The sequence below is a fragment of the Aptenodytes forsteri genome, unplaced genomic scaffold, assembly GCF_000699145.1.
Source record: "Aptenodytes forsteri isolate BGI_AS27 unplaced genomic scaffold, ASM69914v1 Scaffold62, whole genome shotgun sequence".
NCBI lineage: Eukaryota > Metazoa > Chordata > Aves > Sphenisciformes > Spheniscidae > Aptenodytes > Aptenodytes forsteri.
The window spans coordinates 1,768,641-1,792,190 of record NW_008794595.1 but is presented as its reverse complement, the minus strand read 5'-3'; the positions used below and the strand labels follow the sequence as shown (position 1 = coordinate 1,792,190).

Below are 23,550 nucleotides of genomic sequence, written 5' to 3'. Positions count from 1 at the left end.
TGGTGTGTTTGTAGTAAGAACGTATTATCTCTTAATGAGAATATGGGTATTGAAAATTGCTCAGTAACATGTGTTCTGACTGGATTGTTTTTATGATTGAGCTGACAGAATAATTTTTCTGATCACAGCCTGCCAATTCACTTTGTCTTGCTACTCTGATGTACAGAATCACATCTTTGACATCTTCTCTTCTACAGATCTGTTTTCTACTGCCCTGACTTAAAGCAGAGTACCTCTGTGGCCTATCTTTCTCCTTTGGCCCCAAAAATGACAGTAATTGCTGCAATCAGTTGTGCTTTCTTATTTTCCATTCTCTGTGAAACAAGTGCATTAGTGTTACCCAACTCCACTGACCTACTCCTGTCAAACAATAATTTCACTGACATTGAGACGGCTTTGGCAGCTCATCTGGACTCTGCAAAAATTCCCAAAGCCAGGCGGAAGCGCTACATTTCGCAGAATGACATGATTGCCATTCTTGATTATCATAATCAAGTCAGAGGCAAAGTCTTCCCACCTGCTTCCAACATGGAATATATGGTAAGTAAACTTTGTTTTTTTCAGAGTAAAACAAACTGGAAGTCAGTGATTTCATTTTCTTAAACAAATTATGAGGGTTTAGTTAAGTAGACAAATTATTTTTAACTATTTTTGCTTACTAAAATGTTCTTTCCTTACATTTTTTAAGTTGCATTAACTTAAGCAAGCAAAAGCTAAATACTGAACTCTCAACCTCCTGCTTGCCCTGTTGAATTTTCTTTTCCGAGTAGTCCCAGTGAAGCTTCTGGGTCGCAAGTAAATGAAGTTGTGAGTTAACTGCTTGTTGGCCTGAAGAATAGTACGTGATAACAACATCTGATTTCATGTGTTTAAAGTCCTAATCGTTAGTAGCCCCATTGCTTTTGTGGAGTATGCTGAAAGTCATTGCCCTGATGTATGCAAAAGATAGCCAATGACCATTTCTAATTTCTTTCACACGTAGTACTTTTGGAGACAATATGGTAAAACTGTGTTTGCAAAGTAATTCATCTGATGCACTGTTTGTCTCATGCTCATGTGTTTTACTTGCTGCATATTGTTTGTGTGCACCTAATACTTTTATTTTTCCATCAAATACAATGCTGCTTTTAAATGTCTCTCCAGTATGTAGGATAACTCAAAATGTTATGATTCTGGCAGGCACCTTTTCCCCTTATTGGCTAATACTCATTATGTGAATTATCTGTTCCTGCAGGTATGATAGAAGTTATTCATTCACTATGTGATTTCATACTTGGCACTACTAGCTAAAGCACCGTGTTTGCTATTTTGTGTTCCAACTGTGAATGCATGCATACTGTGGACCTCTAACGTTAAACATAGGTTGGCCGAGCAAAAATTTTTTTACCATCTAAGTAAGGTATTCACACTGTTTTGTAAGCACAGACAAGTTGTGTCAGCACCATAATAACATCTGCTTAAAGTCACAGAGTTTCTCATATGACAACAGACGGTTAACAGGTTTGAGAAACAGGACACCATCAGCTTGACATAAAAAGGGGATAATAGTAATAACAACTCCTCCTTTTTAGCAGCTAATGACTAACAATTTGGACATCTTTCTATCACAGATGTTACCTAAATCTGGATTTGATCATATAATCCACATAGCACATCCCAGCAGCACCTCAAAATGCTGAGTGCACTCAAAATGTTGCAGGATGAAGGCCTGTTGCCATACCATAGGCTGAGTTTGAAGTTTGGTTAAGTGGAAAGGTCAGAGACAGAAAAAACAGAGAGGTCAGAAGTCAAGCTCAGTCATCATTTTCATTGCTGTGCTCTCCACTGACGTTTCCTTTGATTCTGCATAAATAAACTTTGTTGTAATGTCTGAGGGAATGGCAGCCTACCATGCCCTTCCTTGGCTTGTGTGTTTTAGAAATGTACTCCTGCAGTTTGCTTAAGTGAAGCCAGCACCCTGCCATATTCCCAAGAGTTTTGTAAGCGCAGTGTTCTTAGCCTGTTCAGTAAAAAAAAAAAGTCTTTTGAATTTTCTTTTTTGAAGAATCAAGCAATCTTCCTTGATTAAATCTATTTTAATGCACTCATATGCATAAACTGCCAGGATTTTACCTATATTGGTTGGGTGTTCTGCTGCAGCTTTGCTCTGCAATGGTACTGTGCAAGGTTTGATACAAAATCAAGACTGAAGCCATGCTCTTTACAGCTTACATGCTATTCTTTTCCTTGCCCTTCTTACTATTGCTTTTACGAGTACCAACCAGCCATAGGATGAACCTGTGTCCCCGTCAGCATCAGCCCCATCACTAGTCCCAAGGGCAAGGTCTAAGGCTTTCTTTTACGTTTGGTTTCCCAGTCTGAAACTACTTTGTGACTTCATGCTGCAGAATTCAGAGCAGCACCTCAAGCTACATAGGTAATGATCCAGAGTGCAACTGGAACTTGGATCCCCAAGTGGCGGCCAACCCTTTTGCCCCCAGTTCTCTTTCAGAATTTAGTCAGTCTGCGTGTGTCCCATGTAACTTTACAGAGCAAAACAAGCCCAGTGAGCAGCATCACACATAGCTTGCTCTGCTCTCTGGCTTGTAGCCACGGCATCGTTTATTTATCAACTTCAACAAATTTATTATCATCAACTTTTTATCTCTGTGGCTACAGAAAGGCTTTGGTAGGAAGATCTTGAAGATGACATGGTGGTGTAAGCCATACCAAGACTGGGGAGCCCTGTATCAGTAATGCCCATTTGAACTTGCTTAGTCCATTCTTTGGTCTCTGTATCATTTCAGTGTATGGCACAGCGTCTGTTGTGTCTTATGGGGACATAAGATTGCTGCTGTTACATACAAAAGATGTGTCACTCAATACTCATTTTCATAAATAAGATAGCAAACACATTGTCATTACCAGCAGACAACATACGCTGTGCTGAAAGAATGTTACATACTGTGCGTTCCTGTCCTGAACACTATGGAAAAGTACAGTGGTAGTGATGAAAGTGGCCTTTCCCATTTCCCCTAACAATGACTAAAAAGGATGTCACATGTCAGAGAGCTGTAATTACTTACAGATGCAGTAGACTGTGGAAACCTCTTGTAAATGTGTTGAGGTAGAGAAGGACTAAGCAGTTTGGAAGCACAAGAAAAAGATGTTTTCTCATCTTTTCTCTGTCCACAGTCATATTAAATTGTGTTTTGTTCTATTTTCCTAATTCTGTTAGGAACACTGTTCTTCTCATGAATGGCTATATCACATTCTTACTTCTGTACAGTTCTATTTGATTTTTCTCTTCCACTGATAAGAGCTTAGTATTTAGCAGTACGGCTTGTTTCTCGTGATTCCGGTTCTCCACACCCAACCTTTTTTTTGTGCTTTTCCCCTTGATACTGCTCCTTCCCCGATGCAGTCTGCTTCTTACATGTTCAATGTATTTACAGACACTTTGAACTCCTTGGGCATTATTGTCTGCCCCTACTGTCTTGAAAGTTTGTGTGCTGTAGGACTTTAGATGAGAGGTCTTGAAGAATGGCTTTGAATGCACACACGTTAGGCAGGGGAGGTCCAGATGAACACTGCAGTAACAGAGCTGGGGGAGTGTTTTAATTCTCTTTGGGAGAGGTGGGTCTGAGTGCTGCTGTAGCCTGCTGTTGTATGCAGTCCCCAATGTAAGTGGACAGGTGGTGGACAGCTGGGGAGTCAAAAGCAAGATGGGAGGCATTGTTCTATTATCAATACCTAGCAAAAGAAACAGGCGTGTCTTATGCCAATGAGACTTTGGGAAATCTTTCTTTTGGGATATTAGCACCCTATGAGTAAGACTTTAAAGTAGTCCTCCTTTTGGTTCTAGTTCTGGTATTGCTGATGCCTTCACTTCAAAGTTTTTCTGCAAGTACAAATCTAGTGTCGGTGCATATGTGAAGGAAAGTGAAAGAGAAAAGAAACAAGAGCTTTCAGGCCTATAATGTAGAAGTAATGACCTCTCTTTTAATGTGGGTCTTCTTATGATATCCTTCATTCTTTTTCATCCTACGACTGTCATTCTCCAGTCTTTGCTTGTGCTCTAAAAGCTGATGCCATACCCGCAGAAAGAAAGATGACACCATCCTTTTGACCTGGCAAAGGGTGAAAATCATCCACTTGGCTTTGCATACTTTTTCTGGAGAAAGCAGAAAGGTTCCATAAAATTCATAATTCGGAAGAAGTGAGGTGTAGAATTGCCTGCAGCTCTCTAGTGTGAAAGGTATGTAAATCTGCAAATACAGGGGAATTCAGTGAACAAGCAAATCCCTTTCTCTGAATGCTAATTCTGTACTACAGTAGCCTGTGTTGACTTTCTGGAACATCTCAGCTACTTGGTAGGCCAGTAAAGATTTGCAATAAGTTGTCAGCTGAAATCTGAGTCTCATAAAACACGTCATTTAGTATGCATTGGTACTATCTTTAGGCTCCCAAAACATTCATTAATGAAATATCTGTTCCTATGAGAATCAAATGTTATTTTTACCTTCTCTACAATCATCCCTACCTGAGGCCAGTCTTTTAAAAGTCCATATGGTCTTTGTTGTAACCCACATCACCGCGTGCATGCAAAACCTGGTGCTTATATACAGGCATGCTCTTTACAGTTTCACATGCACCAAGCAGAAGCAGTAAATCTGATATAGCTGAGCCTTAATGGGCATTGAACACTGTCCTCCATGGCATTCCCATAGGCAAAGTGGGAAAATCTGTTCTAGTTAAGAGTACTCTAAGGTGATCTGAATAACCTGTTAAAGAGCCATACCGAAAGACAAGGTGTGAGAGTAGTTCACTGCTGGCTTGCAGAGTGTAGTTCTGCAAGGATGAGTCCTGAGCCCAGTACTGATCAACATAGTCTTCAGCAGACTGGCAGTAGCATGTCTGAAGTATGATAGATGGAGCAGGATTGCACACTCAAAAACATGAAGCTGAATATTTGTGGAATGCTGTCTGAAGACTTTTTTTTAAGAGCAGAAAAATGCTTTAGATAAACTTGAGCCTGCTTATGTATAGAAGATCTTCTGATGTATTTTCAATTCCTTTTTGTTCAGTGATCTCATGAATGCACTTTTATATTTGGGAAAATCTGCCCCTCCATGAACATGTCACTTTGTAGGACTCAAAATAGTAAAAGATTCCCAGACTAGCCTGAAATGAGTTAGTTTGGATACCCAGGAGTTATTTCATGGCAACATAGCATAAAGATAGTTTCTCATGAGCTGGTGGCAGAGGATCTGGAAGGGAATGGAGAATCTGAGCCTGATAATCTTCTAGTAAATCCACGTGAAAGACTGTGATAAAATGGACAAAGGAAATGAACTATTGTTCTAAAATAAAAGTAATTGTGTTCCAAAATAAATTTCTGTAGTCATGTGAGGGAGTTCATGTGAGTCATGGGGGAAATCTGTGCACTCTGTATGGCCCAGGAGTGACCCTCTTTGCTGAGGTGATGAATTTGGAGACTTTGATTCCTGTCCATGAAGATCTGAAGACAACTTACAAAGTCAGGTCAGAGAAGCAAGAAAATAGCCCACTTAGTTGTCACAAATGCAAATAACTGCATTATTATTTCACTCCTAAATTTGAAAGTCACGATAAAATTTTCTTGCTGTCCAGGTGATCTTAAAAATGCTCTGTGAATATGCAATAGGTGATGGGTAAGGCAAAATGAAAAAAAAACACGACTACTTCAAGTTTTCCAAAGTCCTATTTAATACCTAAAGCCTTTCATATGGACATGGAAAAAGTGAGTTAATTTGGTTTTCTCTCCAATTCAAAAGTATTTCTGATAAATAAGCTTCTCAACTTGTTTACCTATTTTTTGCCGTTGTCAGTGTGGTTTCTTACAAACCATTCTAAATCTTAGAGGACATTTTGTTCTTGAGTTGTTTGCCCTGGCTCATCTACATGGTCCCACTGAAATCATCCATGTCTGTGAGTAAGGATTGCAGGGCTAGTTCCTTCAAGATTTATGTCTAATGAGTTGGATAGGATCTCTTAATTCATATAGTTTATCCCTGCCCTGTTGCAGGACTTCCTTCTGCATTAAATACATATGGTTTTCATCTTGTCTACTCCTGAACACATATAGTGATGCTGTCTCAGTCACATCTCTTGGCAAATGTTTTACCTTAGGAATAGAAATTATTTCCAAATGTCTAACCTAAATATTTCCCTCTAAAACTCAGATAATTAATCTTTATATGCACTTTTTAACTGCCCAGTAGAATTTCTCTCCTTTTTAATTTCAAACATTACCTTTTACGTATTTACTGACAGTTTTCTTGGCATTAATTAAGATGAATGCATGCATATAATGTTTCCTTAATTTCCATGTGCATGTCTTACAATACTTCTGCATATTGGAGCAAATTACAGTTGCACTCCATTTACAGCTCCTTTGTTAAATCAGTGAACAGCACCCTTAAATGTCAAAACAGATTAGGCCCATCGTTTTAACTATGTGTTTTTAAAGACACAAGTGCCATAACGCAATGGAGAATTTACTCTAGAAGTTACTGGCAGCCTACTTTTTCCATTGAATAGCCCTATTCTCTTAAATCCTATATACATGGTGAAGGTTGAAATAAGTAACCAGATGATGAGTCAGGGTACAAAGATCTTAGTCTGCTTTTCATCATGCCAGAGCACAAAGTAAATCTAAGTATAGTCCACTCCAGTCTTCTGGGAGGAGAGATATCAAGGAGCTTGGAGCTTCCCCACTGTGGTCCGCCTATCCCAGTTTGCCATGGCTTTTAGCTTGCTCTACTCTGGGAATTCACAAGTGAGGTGAGAACAAATGAGAATGGTTGTAGTGGTGAAATGTGTTCACTGGTTCCAGTTTCTCTCTCCTACCACTTGTGTTTCTGTTTAGGCAACTGAGTACGTCCCTTCTGCCTGGTGCCATAACCCAGCACCAGGAGTGGCTGAAGATCATGGGCTAATGAATTCTGGAATACCATTCCTCTCAGAAAATTAGAAGAAAACAGAAAGAACTGATGTGGTTTACATGGTTACATTTAGGGGTGTCTGTCTATATGACAACTGTCGTGGTTTAACCTCAGTCGGCAACTGAGCACCACACAGCCGCTTGCTCACTCCCCCCTGCCCCAATGGGATGGGGGAGAGAATCGGAAGAATAAAAGTGAGAAAACTCGTGGGTTGAGATAAAAACAGTTTAATAATTGAAATAAAATACTACTACTAATAGTAATAACAATAATATACAAAGCAAGTGATGCACAATGCAATTGCTCACCACCTGCCGACCAATGCCCAGCCAGTCCCCGAGCAGCGGCCCCCCCGGCCAGCTTTCCCCAGTTTATGTACTGAGCATGACGTCACATGGTATGGAATATCCCTTTGGCCAGTTTGGGTCAGCTGTCCTGGCTGTGCCCCCTCCCAGCTTCTTGTGCACCTCCAGCCTTCTCAGTCAGTAGAGCACGGGAAGCTGAAAAGTCCTTGACTAGTGTAAGCACTGCTTAGCAACAACTAAAACATCGGTGTGTTATCAACATTGTTCTCATCCCAAATCCAAAACACAGCACTGTGCCAGCTACTAGGAAGAAAATTAACTCTATCCCAGCCAAAACCAGGACAACAACTTTGAAAGGAAGCAGTCATTATACAGCACACTCAGCCTTTTTCTGCAGCGGAGGCAAAACATGGCAACTGACAGTAAGCTGAAAGAGAGCAAGAGTAGATGGAGCTTACTTTCTGCTAATTTTGGCACAATAGAGTTACCTAGCTCTCTTTTGCCTCACAGGTGAGTTTATCCACTTATCTATTTCCTACTGCACCATTGTCATAATGCAGCACTGTACTACTCATTGAATGCTGCCCATTTTTCTAGCGGAGTTTCATCTACAAAAAGGCTAGGAACCCCTGTTCAGTCTCAGTAACTAAACTGGTGTTCATCTAGGGTCAAATCAAAGTGGATGCTAGCTATAAGAAGTACAAAAGCCATCAGTTACGTTCAGAGTGAATGACAGAAGACTTGTTTAAGAGTTGAACAGAAGGGACCTTTCCTGGAAAGTGCTTCTTGAAAAATCTGAAGAACTTCCCCAAAAATGCTATTGTTGATAAATACCGTGATAAAGAATGACTGTGCTAAACTTGCTTTGGTATTAGAGCTCCTTTCCAATGTTTTATGCATAAGAATTTTAAAACATCCATCTTGATGGTGTTTTAGAAGAGAATATTTACATTATTTAAATTTAGTATTAGCAGAAAGCCTTCTAGGAGTTTAAGCAAACAAAAAACAACCTAGTAAAGTCTCAGATAGAAAAGCAGCCTGCCCAGAGCCCTCAGAATTAGACATTCCTTTATTATTAAATGTAGCACCTCTTGAACTTCTTGGCTAAAAACAGAGACAGGGCATTTTTCACAAGAATCTTGATCCAAAGTACACAGTGCTTCGTTTCATACATGAATGGAGATGATAGTAACCTTAAACCTCTCAACATTTTTATCCTCTTTCCGTACCTGAAAAGAAAATCTGAAAAGGAGAATAGTCTATCGACGTCTGTGGAAACGTGTACCCTAAAGACGGCAAAAGATGGAAACCCCAGGATAACCACTTGTTTGCTTTTTGTACACAGAATACTGTCTTCAGCACAGGCACCTCCATGTATGAATGCATCTGCAGGTGCCCTGGGATGGGGTTTGAGGTCTATTTTAACTCAACTGAGAATGAACTGGTTTTGCATCTCTATCTGTACAGTGATATCTGTTAATCTGTTTCAAGAGAAAGAATCTTAAAATGAGCTTTCTTCTTCTGAGAATAAAGAACTATTGTTCTTATTCTTTATCCTGCAGAAAGAAGAAGCTGCTATGTGCTTTCTTTTGTGTCATGCTGCCATATCTTTCGGTTAGAGCTACTTAGAAAATAATAAGTATTTTCTATGAAAACTTTTAAAGAAATTAAGAACATTTTTTGTTTTAATGAAAAACTTCAGTGGTTAGTAACAAAAAGAGTAAAAAGTATGGATTTTTTTCAAATAGAAGAGAAACAAAACACCACGAAAGAAATACATTTTTCATTCACATTTTGTGGTTTTGAGAAAAGGCTATTTGCTCTGATCATATTTAAAATGATAGAGGTCAGACACTTTCCTCTTCAGACTTATGACCAATTGTCAGAGTGACATGGAGCTAGACAAAGTTTGGTCCTTTTTGTTACCACTTCTGAGATAAGCTCCTGCCAACTAAAATATGCCTTGCAGTAGGTTAGGAAAGCACTGAATATTTTAAGATATGTAGCTCTGATATTTAACTTTTCCAAAAGCTAAACAAATAATAGCATATCAGGGAAGCTTACTGTTATTAAATCTGACAGCCTACCAATTTTCTTTGTTTCTTATTGTTTAAAAGCCTGGTGCCAAACATGAAAAGAAATGCGGACAACCTTTAGAAGAAACAAATTGACTATTAGCAGTGGTCAAGCTTCAAATGATAGCACTTTGAATTTGGACCAAATAGACACCCAGAACTTCTGTATAAAAAAAAGACTTGAATTTTCATAAGAAAAGAATTTCTGGCAATGAGGTTTCTTGGACATCTGTCTGGTGATGCCCTGATCACAGACAGACCTTCTAATACTGAGCCCTTCAGAAGTGTGAATCAGACGTTTGGAGGTTTGGTTATATGAGAGTAAATTGACTATAAAACATTAAACAATTTTACTTTCAGTTGCAGTGGAGTATTGGACATGCAGTTTGATGTATTAACCCTCTATTTACTTGCAAAAGAATGAAGTGCAGAACTGCAATTCCCATCCAGATTTTTTTCTCTAGAGGGTAGACTTGGGCAATTTTCTGTGTAAACTTTCTAATTAGTACCTAATGCATTTGGGAAAGGACTTGCACATGTGGTAGGCACCGATTACAGTATGCACAGTAAAATTTCTAACAGGTGGCAGTCGAGAGCAAAAGGTATTCATATTCTTAGAGAGAGAGAGACAGCCTAGAGTCCAGATGATCTCAGAGCCCAAATAAATATATAGTTTGCCAAATCTGTCTATAAATTCCAATGAGCTCATATGTTTTCATCACACAGTATGTATTGAAAATATGAACGCAAAGAGATGAGGCTCTTTCAGTCACTCTGCTGAAAAAGCATGCAGGCAGAAGGGCCGGTGGGTTGTTTTATTAAGCTTTGTGCCAGATTTGGGGTAGTGGACGTGGTGGGGGGTCCTACAGAAAGTCTCTGAACCTAAAATGCTACAGGTTCAACTATACAAAAGAGAAGGGGAGAAGTTAGGCAAGGGACTCCTGTGTGCCCTGCACGCTGCTGTGGGATTTCTGAGAAATGGCCACCGCACGTGCAAACAGTACGGCCGGTACAAGGCTGCACGGCTGAATGACCCATGAGGACAAGACCTGCATGTTGGAGGGTAGCAGCCTACATCTGCTAATCTGCTCTGGGACTTGCACTAGCAGCTGTGGAGTGCAGCTGCACAGACGGGCTGGAGATGTCGGATTTCATCCCTCAGCTTCCCAACGTTTTTCTCACAGGAAGAAATCGCTTGAATTGAGGTTTTCTTCTTTCCCACTTGCTGCCATTCTGGAAGTAAGAGCTTCTGATCTTCAGCTGGGCAAACAAGCAGAAGCACAGGGCTAATGGAGAATAAAATCAGAAGTCTGAGGTAGAAAGGTTAATTTTTTGACTGATCGCTGCTAAAAGAAGGTCCTACTGGCCACCTTTCTGAGGTGCGTAGGAGCCACTGTGGATTTGTTTGTGCCAAATAACAATCTGAAGACGCTAATGTGAGCCCACAGTAAACATATATTAATGACAAATAAGATGCCAAAACTGGCAAACAAATTGCCACTTTCTATTACTGCAAAGTGTGACAGTGTCGCCCTGCAACTGTATTCAAATTGCATATCCCAACATTTCATTTGCAATCTTATCACGTAACTGCAGTCGTGTAAAGAAGCTGTTGAAGAGGAGAGTGATTAAAACAGAATACTTCACCTTTTCACTCTGGATTTGTGCTCAAACCTGTACCTGGTGCTTGTCACTCCCGCTGTACGGTCGGTGGCAACCAGCTGAGGGGCTAGTCGCACCGCAGCTGTCATGGCATTATGGGCAGCAGCCCTCGCCCGATGGACACACAGGGAATTCGTAGGAGGGTAGTGAGTGACCGGGATGTGTATGTTTTGCATAAAGTACTTGTTTTACCACTGAGAAACATGCAGAATGTTATCCTAGCTGATATGTCATATTAAAAAAAAAAGAAACAAAACCAAACAGTAAAGTACTGAGGGCTGCTGCTGGTATTTAACATTCAGAGCAATGCTATGGTGAGGTTCTCTTGTGCAAGTGAGGGGAGCCTCCTTGCTACTGGCAATAAAAGTGACCCAGGAAAGATTAAGGATTATGATGTCAAAAGAAAAATGCAAGCACGGTTCTGTATTGCTTGAATGCTTTAAAATTATCATTAGCAGACCCCCTAGGCTACCAGGTTAAAAACATATCTTTATGGATTCTCCAGTTAGCCCATATCTTCTATCTAGCAATCTGTCTGCTGGCAATCTCAGGGAAGGAGCACTCCTACTTCTTACATTTTTTTTCATATTTTCTTTCTGACATTGAGGGCTGTAAAGTTAAATGCTTCTAAAAACATCCAGTTTACACACAGATATCCACAGAGAATAAGAAAAGCATTAATACAGTGTATCACTGTGTATTTTGCTCCCTTTGTATTTAGATCACAAATTCTTCCTACCTGTTGCCATTAATAACCATTTCAGAATACTTGCAGAGAGGACGAGAGTTCGTTGCCATTTGCTTCGGTAATGATCTCTCTCTCTCATACAACAAGGCATGCATAAAGATATAACAATAAGTCAGATATTTTCTTTTCTCACTGGAAATCTGCATTCTGAACTTCAGGGAAGGTATCTGATTAATCTGAAAACAGATTAATTTTTGTCTCTGAAAATCAGGAAATCAGGGAAAAAAATAAAAATGTTTCAGCCTTCTCATGGAAAGTCATTCTTGGCTAAGTGGTCATCCCCATCTGAATAATACTTCTCCTTTCTCCACACACTGCGTAATGAAGAACCAGACTACCCAAGGGTAGGCTGATATTTTTTTCTCACTCTCCATATTTGCCAGGAATAATGGATCTTATCTTCCTCTTCTTCCAAGTTGTGAACTTTAAGAACAACTTACAAAGGGGTGCAATTCCAGGTGACTGTATCAGTCATTCTTTCTCAGGTATGGCATCTCTAGTGGGGGCAACTAAAACGTTAGTTTTCAAAGATATTACTGGTTTAAGTATCTGTTTTACTTGGGAGGTATTCTACTGCTTGAATCAGTCCTTTTTGTCTACCTGTAAGAAAGCTGAAATAAACATTTTATCTGCATGTACTTTATTTTTGCTTTTGAAGTAGTGAGTCATGAGAAAAAAACAATGTAACATCACTCTTAAGGAAAGTAAACACAGTAGAGTGCTGACAGATCTTACTGATGGCTTTGGAAGAAGCCAATAATTGCTTTCTGTGGGGAGAAAAAAAAAATCACAGCATGTTTTGCAGAATTTACCAATCAGATCATAAATCTGGGGATAGGTATCAGCAACATGGAAAGTGAAAATTATGAATTGTCTTTCTTTTTTTCTTTGACAGTGTGTTGAAGAGATGTAATAGAAATGGATGCCCATTTTGATATTTATAGAGCAGTCAGATTTTTTTTCCATTTTAAAATTATGAAATGTTGAAATTCTGCTTTTTTTCAAATAGTGAGGAGATATCATCTTGCAGAAATGGGAAACAAGTCATTAGCATATTCTGGTATACATAAAAGCAATTTAGGAATATAACATTTTTACACTTGCAGAGGTAGGGATTGTCTGTTTTTAAAAAAAGCATCCATCAAGGGTCTATGTGAGGTTCCAAGACATTCGTCCTTTCCTGTCTTGACTTAGCTAGTGATACTTTGGATGATCTATAACATCCCAGAACTCATTTCCATCACTCAAAATATGAGAGAAAGCCTTGACAGAGTATGGAAACCTTATCTCTCTCCTCTCTTTTTGCTAAATGTTTAAAAAGTTCTCTCTAAAGCAATGAGAATCCTTAAGGCATGTGATCAAGAAGCTAAAGTAATAGACATACATGGCCACTTCTATGACTGAGCTTTTCCTCCTATTTCAGCAAATTATGAAATTAATATTCATTAAATGTACTTATGTATTATGTTTCTAGCTCTTCCAGCTATGGAAAAATCTCAGAAAATTACCTGACGTAGCATTTTCTCCAGGTGTTGGCATCCTTTGGATGGCCAAGCTGAGCTCTGAGAGACACGGACTGCTTCCTAGAGCCCTGTGGACTGCAAACTGGCATCTCACAAAGTCAGCTTGAAACCCAGTGTTTTAATAGTGGGTCCAGGCAGAAACGTTGTGGTGCCTGTGTTTGGACCATCCTATTGAGACAGGTTAATTTAAGGAAAAAACACAGTCATGTCGTGAGCTTCACTGATATCCAGAGGTCCTGAATCAGACCTTACACAAGAAAAAGATTCAGTTTCCTAACCTTTATGTAGTTACACAGTAGAAATATTATGAAGCCAGACTAAAAGGACTCCAACCTGTTATGCAGTGAAACGGAGAGGTGCTCTGTGAAAACAGAAGGTCCTTAAGGAGGGTCTGACATTAACTATTTCACCTAGTCATACTGAAGGCCTATAGTGAATATATGCCCCCTGCTTTAATAAAGGTACAGATCCCAAATGACACGGTTCCTTGATGCTATCAAAATCCTGAGGCCTGATGTTTCATTAGCAGCAATGGTGGGCTCCAGACCCTGAGAACACTGCTTTGAATCCCTGCTCTGTTTTAGTCAGTGTAATTTAACCATGACTTCATATATCCATCATTCACAGATGTTCTCAGCAAAGTCTGCATGTTCAGGCTGTGCTAATAGATGTTGCAGTAGTGCCTTTAGAACTAGGAATATGAAACTTTCTACTTTTCAGGTAAAATTACCACAGGGTAAATGTATCCAGAGTAGCAGTATGTTTGCAGTAATACAGCAGTCCTTTAGAAAGTTTGCGGTAAGAACAAGTGATACGGCTTAGGCGCTCCATTTAATTTGTTTTGGTAAACTTGTTCAATGTTTTCTACTTACAGATAAAGTAGTGGGGTTGCTGTCTGAAGTACCTTGTTGCTTTCAGCTTTACCTCCTGTTCTGCAACAGGGTTTGCCCCCTAAGACGTGTGTTGAGCAGGGTGTCAAGAGAAAGCTACTCCATTTAAACGATTGATATTAGGAGTACAATTTTTACTGTAATGAGAATGAGCAGAAGAGCTGTGTTTCTAAGTTCAAATTATAGTTAAAAATGGTTAAGTACATCATTCCTCAAATTAAAGCATAGCTATCAATGTAGGAAGGGAACAGTCAATAATTTTTCAACAAATGTTGCGGACAGATCTTTGTAATATTGTAGTTGCTTCTCTTCTTTTTCTTCATCATAATGTTTAGTCAACTTCACCATCATTTTAATACCTAAGAGGATAGTTGTAACCAGGACCTCCTGTTCCAACAAAGAACAAAAGGGCAACTCCATCCCTTCTACATATAAATTAAGAACAACTGAGAGACAGCTATAGGAACAGCTATAGAAACGGAGGGTACGAGGGAACTGTGACCCACAGCATTAAAAGGCTTCCCTTGGGGAAGGAAGCTTACTTTTGGGGCTTCAAGAAATTTCATTCAACATTAAAGAGATTTCATTTTATACTCCATTGCTTATTATACTTTATGGGAATAAAAGAGTTTATTTTACTGTTTTTTTTACAGAGTGAAACAAACAAAAAAACTCATCTTGGGTGAAATTCTGGCCTCACTGTCTAAATTCCTGCTGACTTTATTAATGCTAAGGTTTTAGTCCTAACTCTCAACCAGCATGTGCTGTGTGAGTGCAGAGAACACCCCAGAGCTGCCTCATAAAGCCTCATAAAGTGGTCTCTGGTGTTGAAACTCTCCATGTAGAAGCACTGGACTGTTCCCTGTATTCAGTCCGCTTGACAATTTTCAAGTGAAGTGTAGTTTTGAAGTGTAGTTTTGCAGAGAGCAGTGCAGAGAGCACAGTCGGACAGCTTTCTAGGAAAATAATCTTTGGCTGAGGAAAGAAAAATAAATTGGCCAAAGGTTGTTCACTTCAAGTTGCCAGTGGAAGTGTGGCGAGACGCTTTAACTCTATCGCAGCTCAGTTAGACCCAGTTGAGGAGTGGGGAGAGTTTCCATGTTGGACCAAATCAGTGACCTGGAGAGTTTGGGGGAGGTTCTTTATACTGGGTGGAAGGAAGGTGACTGCTTCCCCAACCACTAACGACCTAGCAAATGAAGATTTGCTATCCCCAGGGAGAGAATGAGCATAGTTTGGCACTGGGAGTTTGCATGATTAGCATTTGAGAGTCAAGATCTGAGTCACCTCCTCAGATCTTGACCCACTGAGTATGCAAATCTTTCTCCTTTTTCCCTTTTGCAATTTTGTGTTCATGCCAGGCAGCTTTCTCTAACATGTTTAATAGAAACACTGGATTTGCCATCATTTCAGTTTATAATTTTGTTTATCACACTGTTTTTTTAAACTCTTTGTTAATTACCTTGAGCTTTTTAATTTCTCCTTATATAGAAACTGTCCCTCTGGCTTTCAAGTTACTTCAGTTTCTCTTTTTAGAATATTTTTCTATTTCTTTATTTTCTATTTATCTATGTACAACAATGAAGCCTCATGGGTTCAAAAATCTAAATGTCTTTGCCCTGTTCTCTTTCCTGCCCAAAACAGGGGACTGAACTGAGATACAAATTAATACAAGTGTGGACTCAGGATCAAACTTCTTTTGAACGGGGTGAACTAACGGTACAGTCTCTTACAGTTTAGAAGATTTTAGGTCATTATGAGATAATAATTTTTCTGCTTCAGCCTGTATTATTTGCATTTTCTCATGGAGATGATCTAAAGCTAGTCCTAGAGGGACTGAGACCACCTTTTCTTCTAGGAAAATAAAATAAAATAAAATAAAATAAAATAAAATAAAATAAAATAAAATAAAATAAAATAAAATAAAATAAAATAAAATAAAATAAAATAAAATAAGGAAGGTGAAGCACTTCTTCTTCTTCCATGAAATACAAATGATTTACATAGCAGGAGGGGACTTTGTACAAAGGCTTTTCACCAGCCTGCTAATGAAGGAATGGAGGAAATTAATAGATGCTGCAATAAAATAAAATAAAATAAAATAAAATAAAATAAGGAAGGTGAAGCACTTCTTCTTCTTCCATGAAATACAAATGATTTACATAGCAGGAGGGGACTTTGTACAAAGGCTTTTCACCAGCCTGCTAATGAAGGAATGGAGGAAATTAATAGATGCTGCATATGCTCCCCTCCCCCTTATTTCTTATTCAGTGGTTATTTTATTTCTCTTTCTCTCTCTTTTTTTACATTTGCCAAAAATTTCGTATGTTCAGAGAATGGTCAAGAATGAATAGATAATGGAAAGCAGAGCACGCTATATATCGCAGTAATGCTTACCTCCCAAACCCACAACTTTTTAACTGAGTTTGAAACAACCCCCTGAAACTTTACCAATCAAATGCTGCAGATGGTTCCTGAGAACCAGAAAATGAAGCTGAGGAGAAATGAAAGTGGACTGGCAATGCTCTCACTGTCCAAGGAGGGGGCTGTGCCTAGTTTAGAGAGGGCATTAATAGTGAAAACCTAATCCAGTCTTCACATTTCTTTCAAACACCTAACATACTATTTTGCGAGGCAATTTAGTATGCAAAAATATGCTGGGTGGAAATCAGGAGCTCGGTGCTATTTGTGCAAATACAGTACACATTCAGATTATTGTGGGACTGCAGCCAGGTCACTTGGGAGCAAGCACGCAAACCTCATGTTCAGCCTCCTGGCAGGGAGCGCTCGTGCCAGAAGCATGATTAATCCCAGCAAAGGAGGGTGTTTATGGGGTGTCACAGTCCTGGCGGAGCTTCCCCTTATGGATGCACACCAGGCAGCTGTGTTTGGACCCATGCGCTGGATCCATGTACTCCTCTGTTCCCCTGGGCCTGGGCAGGCTCCAAACACCGACTGTGGCCCCAGCCTCTCAGGCACACTTCCCAGGCACACTTTTGTGCTTGTACCTACTGTTGCCCCCTCTTTAAGCCCTCTTTTTGGGACCACTGATGTACCACAGAGATTATAAAGGGTTATTTGTACGCTGGCCACATGCAGCTAATTGACTTAACGTCAGAGATACAAAGCAGAACAAATGTCTGTACACAGTTTTCTTCCTCTTGGGCACTGGAGCATTTCCTGGGTTTTGGATGGTGCCGTAGCAGCCCCGGGTCCCCTCTCTCGTACCATAGTGCTCCAGCTTAGCCTTCTCTTCCCAAGTTATAGACTTATCTCTATCTCCTCCGAGAAACTCCATTTTTCAGAGCTGAAGTCAAAGTATTCCCTGGCTTGAAGACCATTCCTTCTTAACATGCTTCTTCCTAACACTTCTCTGTTGTGTCCTTTTACTGGCAATTTGCTTTGACTTTGTTCTGGGACCTTTTACTAACAGGTGTAAAGTAAATGTGCTCTGCTTTAAGCACCATCCATCTTACTTTCCCTAAGGTGGTTCCACTTGAGTGGAAGATCATTTGCCTTAAGGGTTCATATTGATCTCTGTTGCACTTCTTCAGCTTTAATCTAGGAGGTACCTCACCCACTCCATATCAGCAAAAACTTGGTTCAATGATACAGCAATTTCATACAATTTACAAAATTTTGTCCTTTTCACTTAGAGAAATTTCACAAACTACTAGACAGAGTCAGGGCATGAATTACTCTCCTAGTCCATCATCTGTGGTCAGTCTTTTCACTCTGCAGGTTTGCAAAATTAAAACTATGAATTCAGTGTTAGAAATCATTATTAGCTCATAGAACAGAAAATATTTGTGATGTGGGCCACCTTATCCTTTCATGAGTTTATTTCTGACTTTGCCTCTTATTTCATACCTCAGACAGCATACTCTTTATTTTGTAGCCACTCAAGATTTATGAGTTTGGATTTGCGTTTAAAAAGCTGCGATGGGCCGGGTAGGCAATTTTACTACATTCTGTTCCTGCCTTTTTACCTACAATTCACTAAAACTGTCCTGCACCAAAACACTCGGGGTATTCAAAATGCACATCTAATTCCAGGATCTAGAGCCTACTTGGGTATCACTCAAACACTAAGATATACTAGGATTTATGTGTACTTGTAATACAACAGTGAGATATTCTTTATCTGGAGCTCAAGTGGTGCAGTAGGTTCTATTGCTGATATCTCCGTTATTGCTGAGGCAAGCCTATTTGCTGTGGAGAAAACAGTGGAGTTACAAATCAAGCATGTAAGTGAGCAGGAAAAACATATAAAGGAGACAGTGTTTAAGTTCACTTGTCATGTTCCTACCATTAGAGGAGAACTTAAGAAGTCAAATTGTCTCTTCTTACAGAGCTGTTATCTTTTTATTCCAAGCAGGGAGCAATGTCAGCTCCCATGCAGAATAAAATGATAAAACTCATACCACACCTGGAAACTATCCATAGTTTTTGCCTTTGTGGAATCCCTTTTCTTGACCTTGTGGCCTCAAATATGAAAAGCTGCCACACACACTCTCTGGCTATAGATACTCCTGAGATCCTATTTCAAATGTGTTGGGGTTTTGTGGGGTATGTAATACCTGTGCTGAATTATTCTTCCCTGTGTGCCCCTACTTTGCTTTAACTTCCATCTGAGTCCCGTCCAATGTTTCACTCCTCTCCACACATGGATCTCATCAACACAGAAAGGAAGATGGTAGGAGAATGCCTGTTCAGGGAAGGGCTTTTCCAGAAAAAAGGGAGAAATCTGAATACTTGGCTTCCTCTGATGATGTGGGCAGGAATTCTGTCCAGCGTTAGGGCAAATCCTGCTAGATCCTGTACATGCTGCCCCACAGTTTTCTGAATTCAAGAGCTCTCTGCCTAGGTTACAGATCTGATGTGTTATGATAGTATATTTGTGACTTAAGATACTTGCTTCTTGTGTTCTTGCACTGTGATCGCTATTTGTTTTTTCTGTTCTACTGCTAAGGATATTTTATTTTGTCAGGTTTGGGATGAAACTCTTGCCAAATCTGCAGAGGCTTGGGCTGCTACATGCATTTGGGACCATGGGCCTTCCTACTTACTGAGATTCTTGGGCCAGAACCTGTCTGTAAGAACTGGAAGGTAGGCAGATACCCTGCGAAACAGTTATTTTGTCAGCCTTCGAACAGCCTTTGAGATCCAGATCTTAGACTGATGCAAGTGTCATCCAGTATTCTAGCAATAATTGATATCCATCTATATTCGTTTGGCTTAAGAGTATTATTGCTTAATACTGTGCCCCTAGTGATGTGTGGAGAAACGTGTATTTAGGTGACTTGCATCAGAGGGATGAGCAGCAGAAAGTTCCAAAATATCTAACTCTAAAATGACATGTTTTTCTTTCTGTCTTTTAAACAAACCCAGGTATCGATCTATTCTCCAGCTGGTAAAGCCATGGTATGATGAGGTGAAGGATTATGCTTTCCCTTATCCTCAGGATTGCAACCCCAGGTGTCCCATGCGATGTTATGGACCCATGTGCACCCATTACACACAGGTTATATGAATTACATTCTTCTATTCAAAATCTAGCGTCCAAAGCTGGACTTTTCTGTGATGTATTTATAACTCTCTCTCAAATAAATGTATATATATATATTTCTGTTCAATTTGGACTTCACCAATAATAAATATTTATTCAGATGGTTTGGGCCACTTCCAATCGTATAGGCTGCGCAATCCACACATGCCACAATATGAACGTCTGGGGATCTGTTTGGCGACGAGCTGTTTACTTGGTATGCAACTATGCCCCAAAGTGAGTTGCTTTCTTTTAATATTGTTTATTTTTATACTTCATGCATGTTTTGGTCCTCTCATAGGACTGCTTACTCCTTTTTCTGCAGCTTGACCTCTATTAGTGCTTTTTCTGCGGGCTGCTCCTTCATTCTAACTTTACATCTGAAAATACAGAAAATGCATGACTTTGGTATGCAAGGAAGTAAAGGAAATAACTCTATGTGTATGGAACAAACCCAAAAACTTGTTTTCTGTTATTGTTATTATTACAATTCTTTTTGTCTTCCTCCTTTGTGTTGACTCCACTTTACTTTCAATTCGTTATTTCTTCACTCTGTTATATATACTCATGGTGAGCTAGACTTCCTCAGGTAAGCAATCCCACTGTAGATCAGGCCCTTGATTTACTGTGAACACATGTTGTTGCCCACAAGATACCTTTGCTTATGACCGTGCTGCATGAGGGCATCCATAGCATAGGTTTCCTACGAAGTCCATCTACCTAAGCTCAGTGTCTACAAATCTTGTCTTGCCTTCCATATTAGGGTCCTTCAAAGTATGGGTCATAGACACCCAGAGGTGGCCCTGTATCAGGTAGCTGTGCAGAGATCTGTGTTAGGTTGAAATGAAGAAATGAATTTTCTCCCACCATTTCCTAGACATCATCCCAAGCTTACAGCTGGGTGCAGAATGAATCAATAAAGTGTGGCTCTGGGAGAGCTTCAGTTTGAGGTCTGGTTTGGACCAGTGCTTCAAAAGCAGCATGGACAGTGTAAATGGGTAGTTTCTCTGACTGTATAATATTAGGCAAAGCCATAGTTCTGTATAGGAATCTAAATACAATTAATTGAGCATGTTTTCCATAAACTCTCAGTGGCACAGGTCCATTTGTGGTAAAGAATATGCAAGAATATGTCATTATTCTAGTTGTTACATGAGTAAAAGAATTTTTAAAGATTTTGCAACTTAAAAAAAGATAGGTTTTAGTAAGAAAACTGACTTGGAAAAAAAACACCTTTGGAAATCAAGGAGATTTCTCTGTCCTTTTGTCTTTAATATCTACTAGAAAAGGGTGGTAAGAAATGTATGTGAGGGAGCAAAAATCAGGCAGCAAAAATTGTATCTGACTTTTAGCTCCACAACATGGACAAGGTGAAATCAAAGTTTATAAGAGAAACCCAACTATTCTTTTTTATGTATCTCCATTTGAAAAAAAATATTAAAAATTACAAAATTCCTAGAATACATCTTTCATGTTCATATATAGGAAAAGAATGGTTTTATCCATTAGGCATTATTGAAAACGGATGCATTGTTTGTCTATCAGTTAGCAATGAATTAATGAAATTTTGTATTTTCTCAGTCTGAAAATCCCACTGTTCCTCAAACAGCAAACCAAAGCCTGGTGTTACAAGCTTCTCTGGATGGTATTTTGAGTAGACCTTTGATTCATAGGTGGTGGAATCGGGATTTTCACATCTACTTCTTGCACAGTCACAAAAAGGATATTGAGTGGTCTTGCCTGGCTTAAGTTTATATTCCTAAGAATTAATTAAGTTAAGGACATTGGGCTTAGAGTCCTTGGGCACACATTCAGAAGTCTCTTTGCCAGTCAATGAAGGCTGTGTCCTTCTGAGTAACCAGCACATCAGAAACTCCTCCTCTGAAGAAGGGGGTGAATATTACAGCCCCGACTCGAGTTATTAAGATTGGACTTTGGCAAAGATTTAGGATTTAGAACTCCAATAATTTTCACTGGTGCCATGCTGTAAGGCTGAAAAATATCTATGCTTCTGAAATCTGGAAAAAAAAAGTTAAGGAGGATAATTACAAAGTTTAGAAAGGCCCTGCACCTGGTTATCTGACAGACGCACACAAATCAGCCATGCGTTGCATAGAAAATGAAGCAGAAATCAGCTTTCAGCAAACTCTATCTGGATTTCCATATCTGTTATCAAACTAAATCTATTTCCTGAGCGCTCGGTCTGCTGTACCCATTTGGAAGAGAAGTAGGAATGAGCAAATTATTTGAGAGATTCCTACTTTCTTCCAAGGCACAACCCAGACCAGGGCTTTTGATCCAATGTTATTGGCTGGGAGGTGGGGGATGAGAAAATGTTTCATAAATAATTGCATTACTCACTGCTATACCACGTCACATGCAAACTAGAGGAAAGTTCTCTGCTCAGTGAGACATAACATTTAAATAAAAATCTAATTTTAACTTACTTTCTGCCTACATCACGAGTGTTACATGAATCTCTAAAAGCCAGGGGTTTATATAAGCACCTAAAAGTCTGGATTGTTTTTCAGATGTTCCTAGATCTTTCAGAGTTACCTCTTTTCACATGATCACTCTCCAGACTTGTACCCCTTTCCCGCGCCCCCCCCCCCGGGCTCTATTACACAGCTCTATTCACCAGACAGGAGCCCTCCTCCTCCTCCCATTAACACCTATGAGACCCCTACACATGCCCAAATACAGTTCTTTTTAATACATTACTGGTGCGAATAGTTTTCATCTTCCCTTTTCTCTAACCATGAATTCAGCCTCAGAGCTTGACAATGTGGACCTAGGGTAGTGCAACCTAAGAATAAGGTTTCGCTCTGTTTGTTTTTCCACCTTCTAAAAACAAGCTTTTAAGATAACTGCCAGACAAAAAAGTGCTCAAGGAAAACTTTGCACTAATGCTTATGTTGCTAATTTCTCATAAATATAGCCCTCCGGTAAAAAATGCTCTGTCCCAGGCTTGGAGAGTCAAAAATCACTTGGCTGTAGCAAAAGCAGGAAGACTGGAACTTCACCACCCCCCCCCCCCCCCCCCCCCCCCCCCCCCCCCCCCCCAGCTCTATTCACCAGACAGGAGCCCTCCTCCTCCTCCCATTAACACCTATGAGACCCCTACACATGCCCAAATACAGTTCTTTTTAATACATTACTGGTGCGAATAGTTTTCATCTTCCCTTTTCTCTAACCATGAATTCAGCCTCAGAGCTTGACAATGTGGACCTAGGGTAGTGCAACCTAAGAATAAGGTTTCGCTCTGTTTGTTTTTCCACCTTCTAAAAACAAGCTTTTAAGATAACTGCCAGACAAAAAAGTGCTCAAGGAAAACTTTGCACTAATGCTTATGTTGCTAATTTCTCATAAATATAGCCCTCCGGTAAAAAATGCTCTGTCCCAGGCTTGGAGAGTCAAAAATCACTTGGCTGTAGCAAAAGCAGGAAGACTGGAACTTCACCACAGAGACTAAAGGATGTCGAATGGACCACTGGCCTGGGGTGACATGGTCATTCTCCTGCTGGTTTTTGGGAATCAGTAGATCAATGTTTGTCAGTAACCTACAGAAATATACTAATGTATGTTTTCAGTAACAGGGCATTTATAGGTTATCACTGAAGACATTAACTTTAATCACTCAAAACAAGTATGGTTAATGAATTTTTTTTCAATTCCTCTCTGAAATTACTAAGCATTCTTTTTCCTTTTTTATTTTCAGGGGCAATTGGATTGGAGAAGCACCATATAAAGTAGGAGTCCCGTGTTCAGCTTGTCCTCCAAGCTATGGAGGTTCTTGTACCGACAATCTTTGTTTCCCAGGAGTAACATCAAACT

General features: G+C 39.7%; 1 protein-coding gene across 1 annotated transcript; it reads left to right on the top strand.

The window, feature by feature from the left end:
• Positions 1-267: 267 nt before the first annotated feature.
• On the top strand, positions 268-23,543 carry PI15 (peptidase inhibitor 15; the record flags this gene model as incomplete). The annotated part of the gene is made up of 5 exons (XM_009272637.1): positions 268-540; positions 19,159-19,277; positions 19,560-19,692; positions 19,838-19,953; positions 23,435-23,543. Coding segments are annotated over exons 1-5 (750 nt in total), but the record flags the coding sequence as incomplete, so codon positions are not given.
• Between the last annotated feature and the right edge of the window lie 7 nt (positions 23,544-23,550).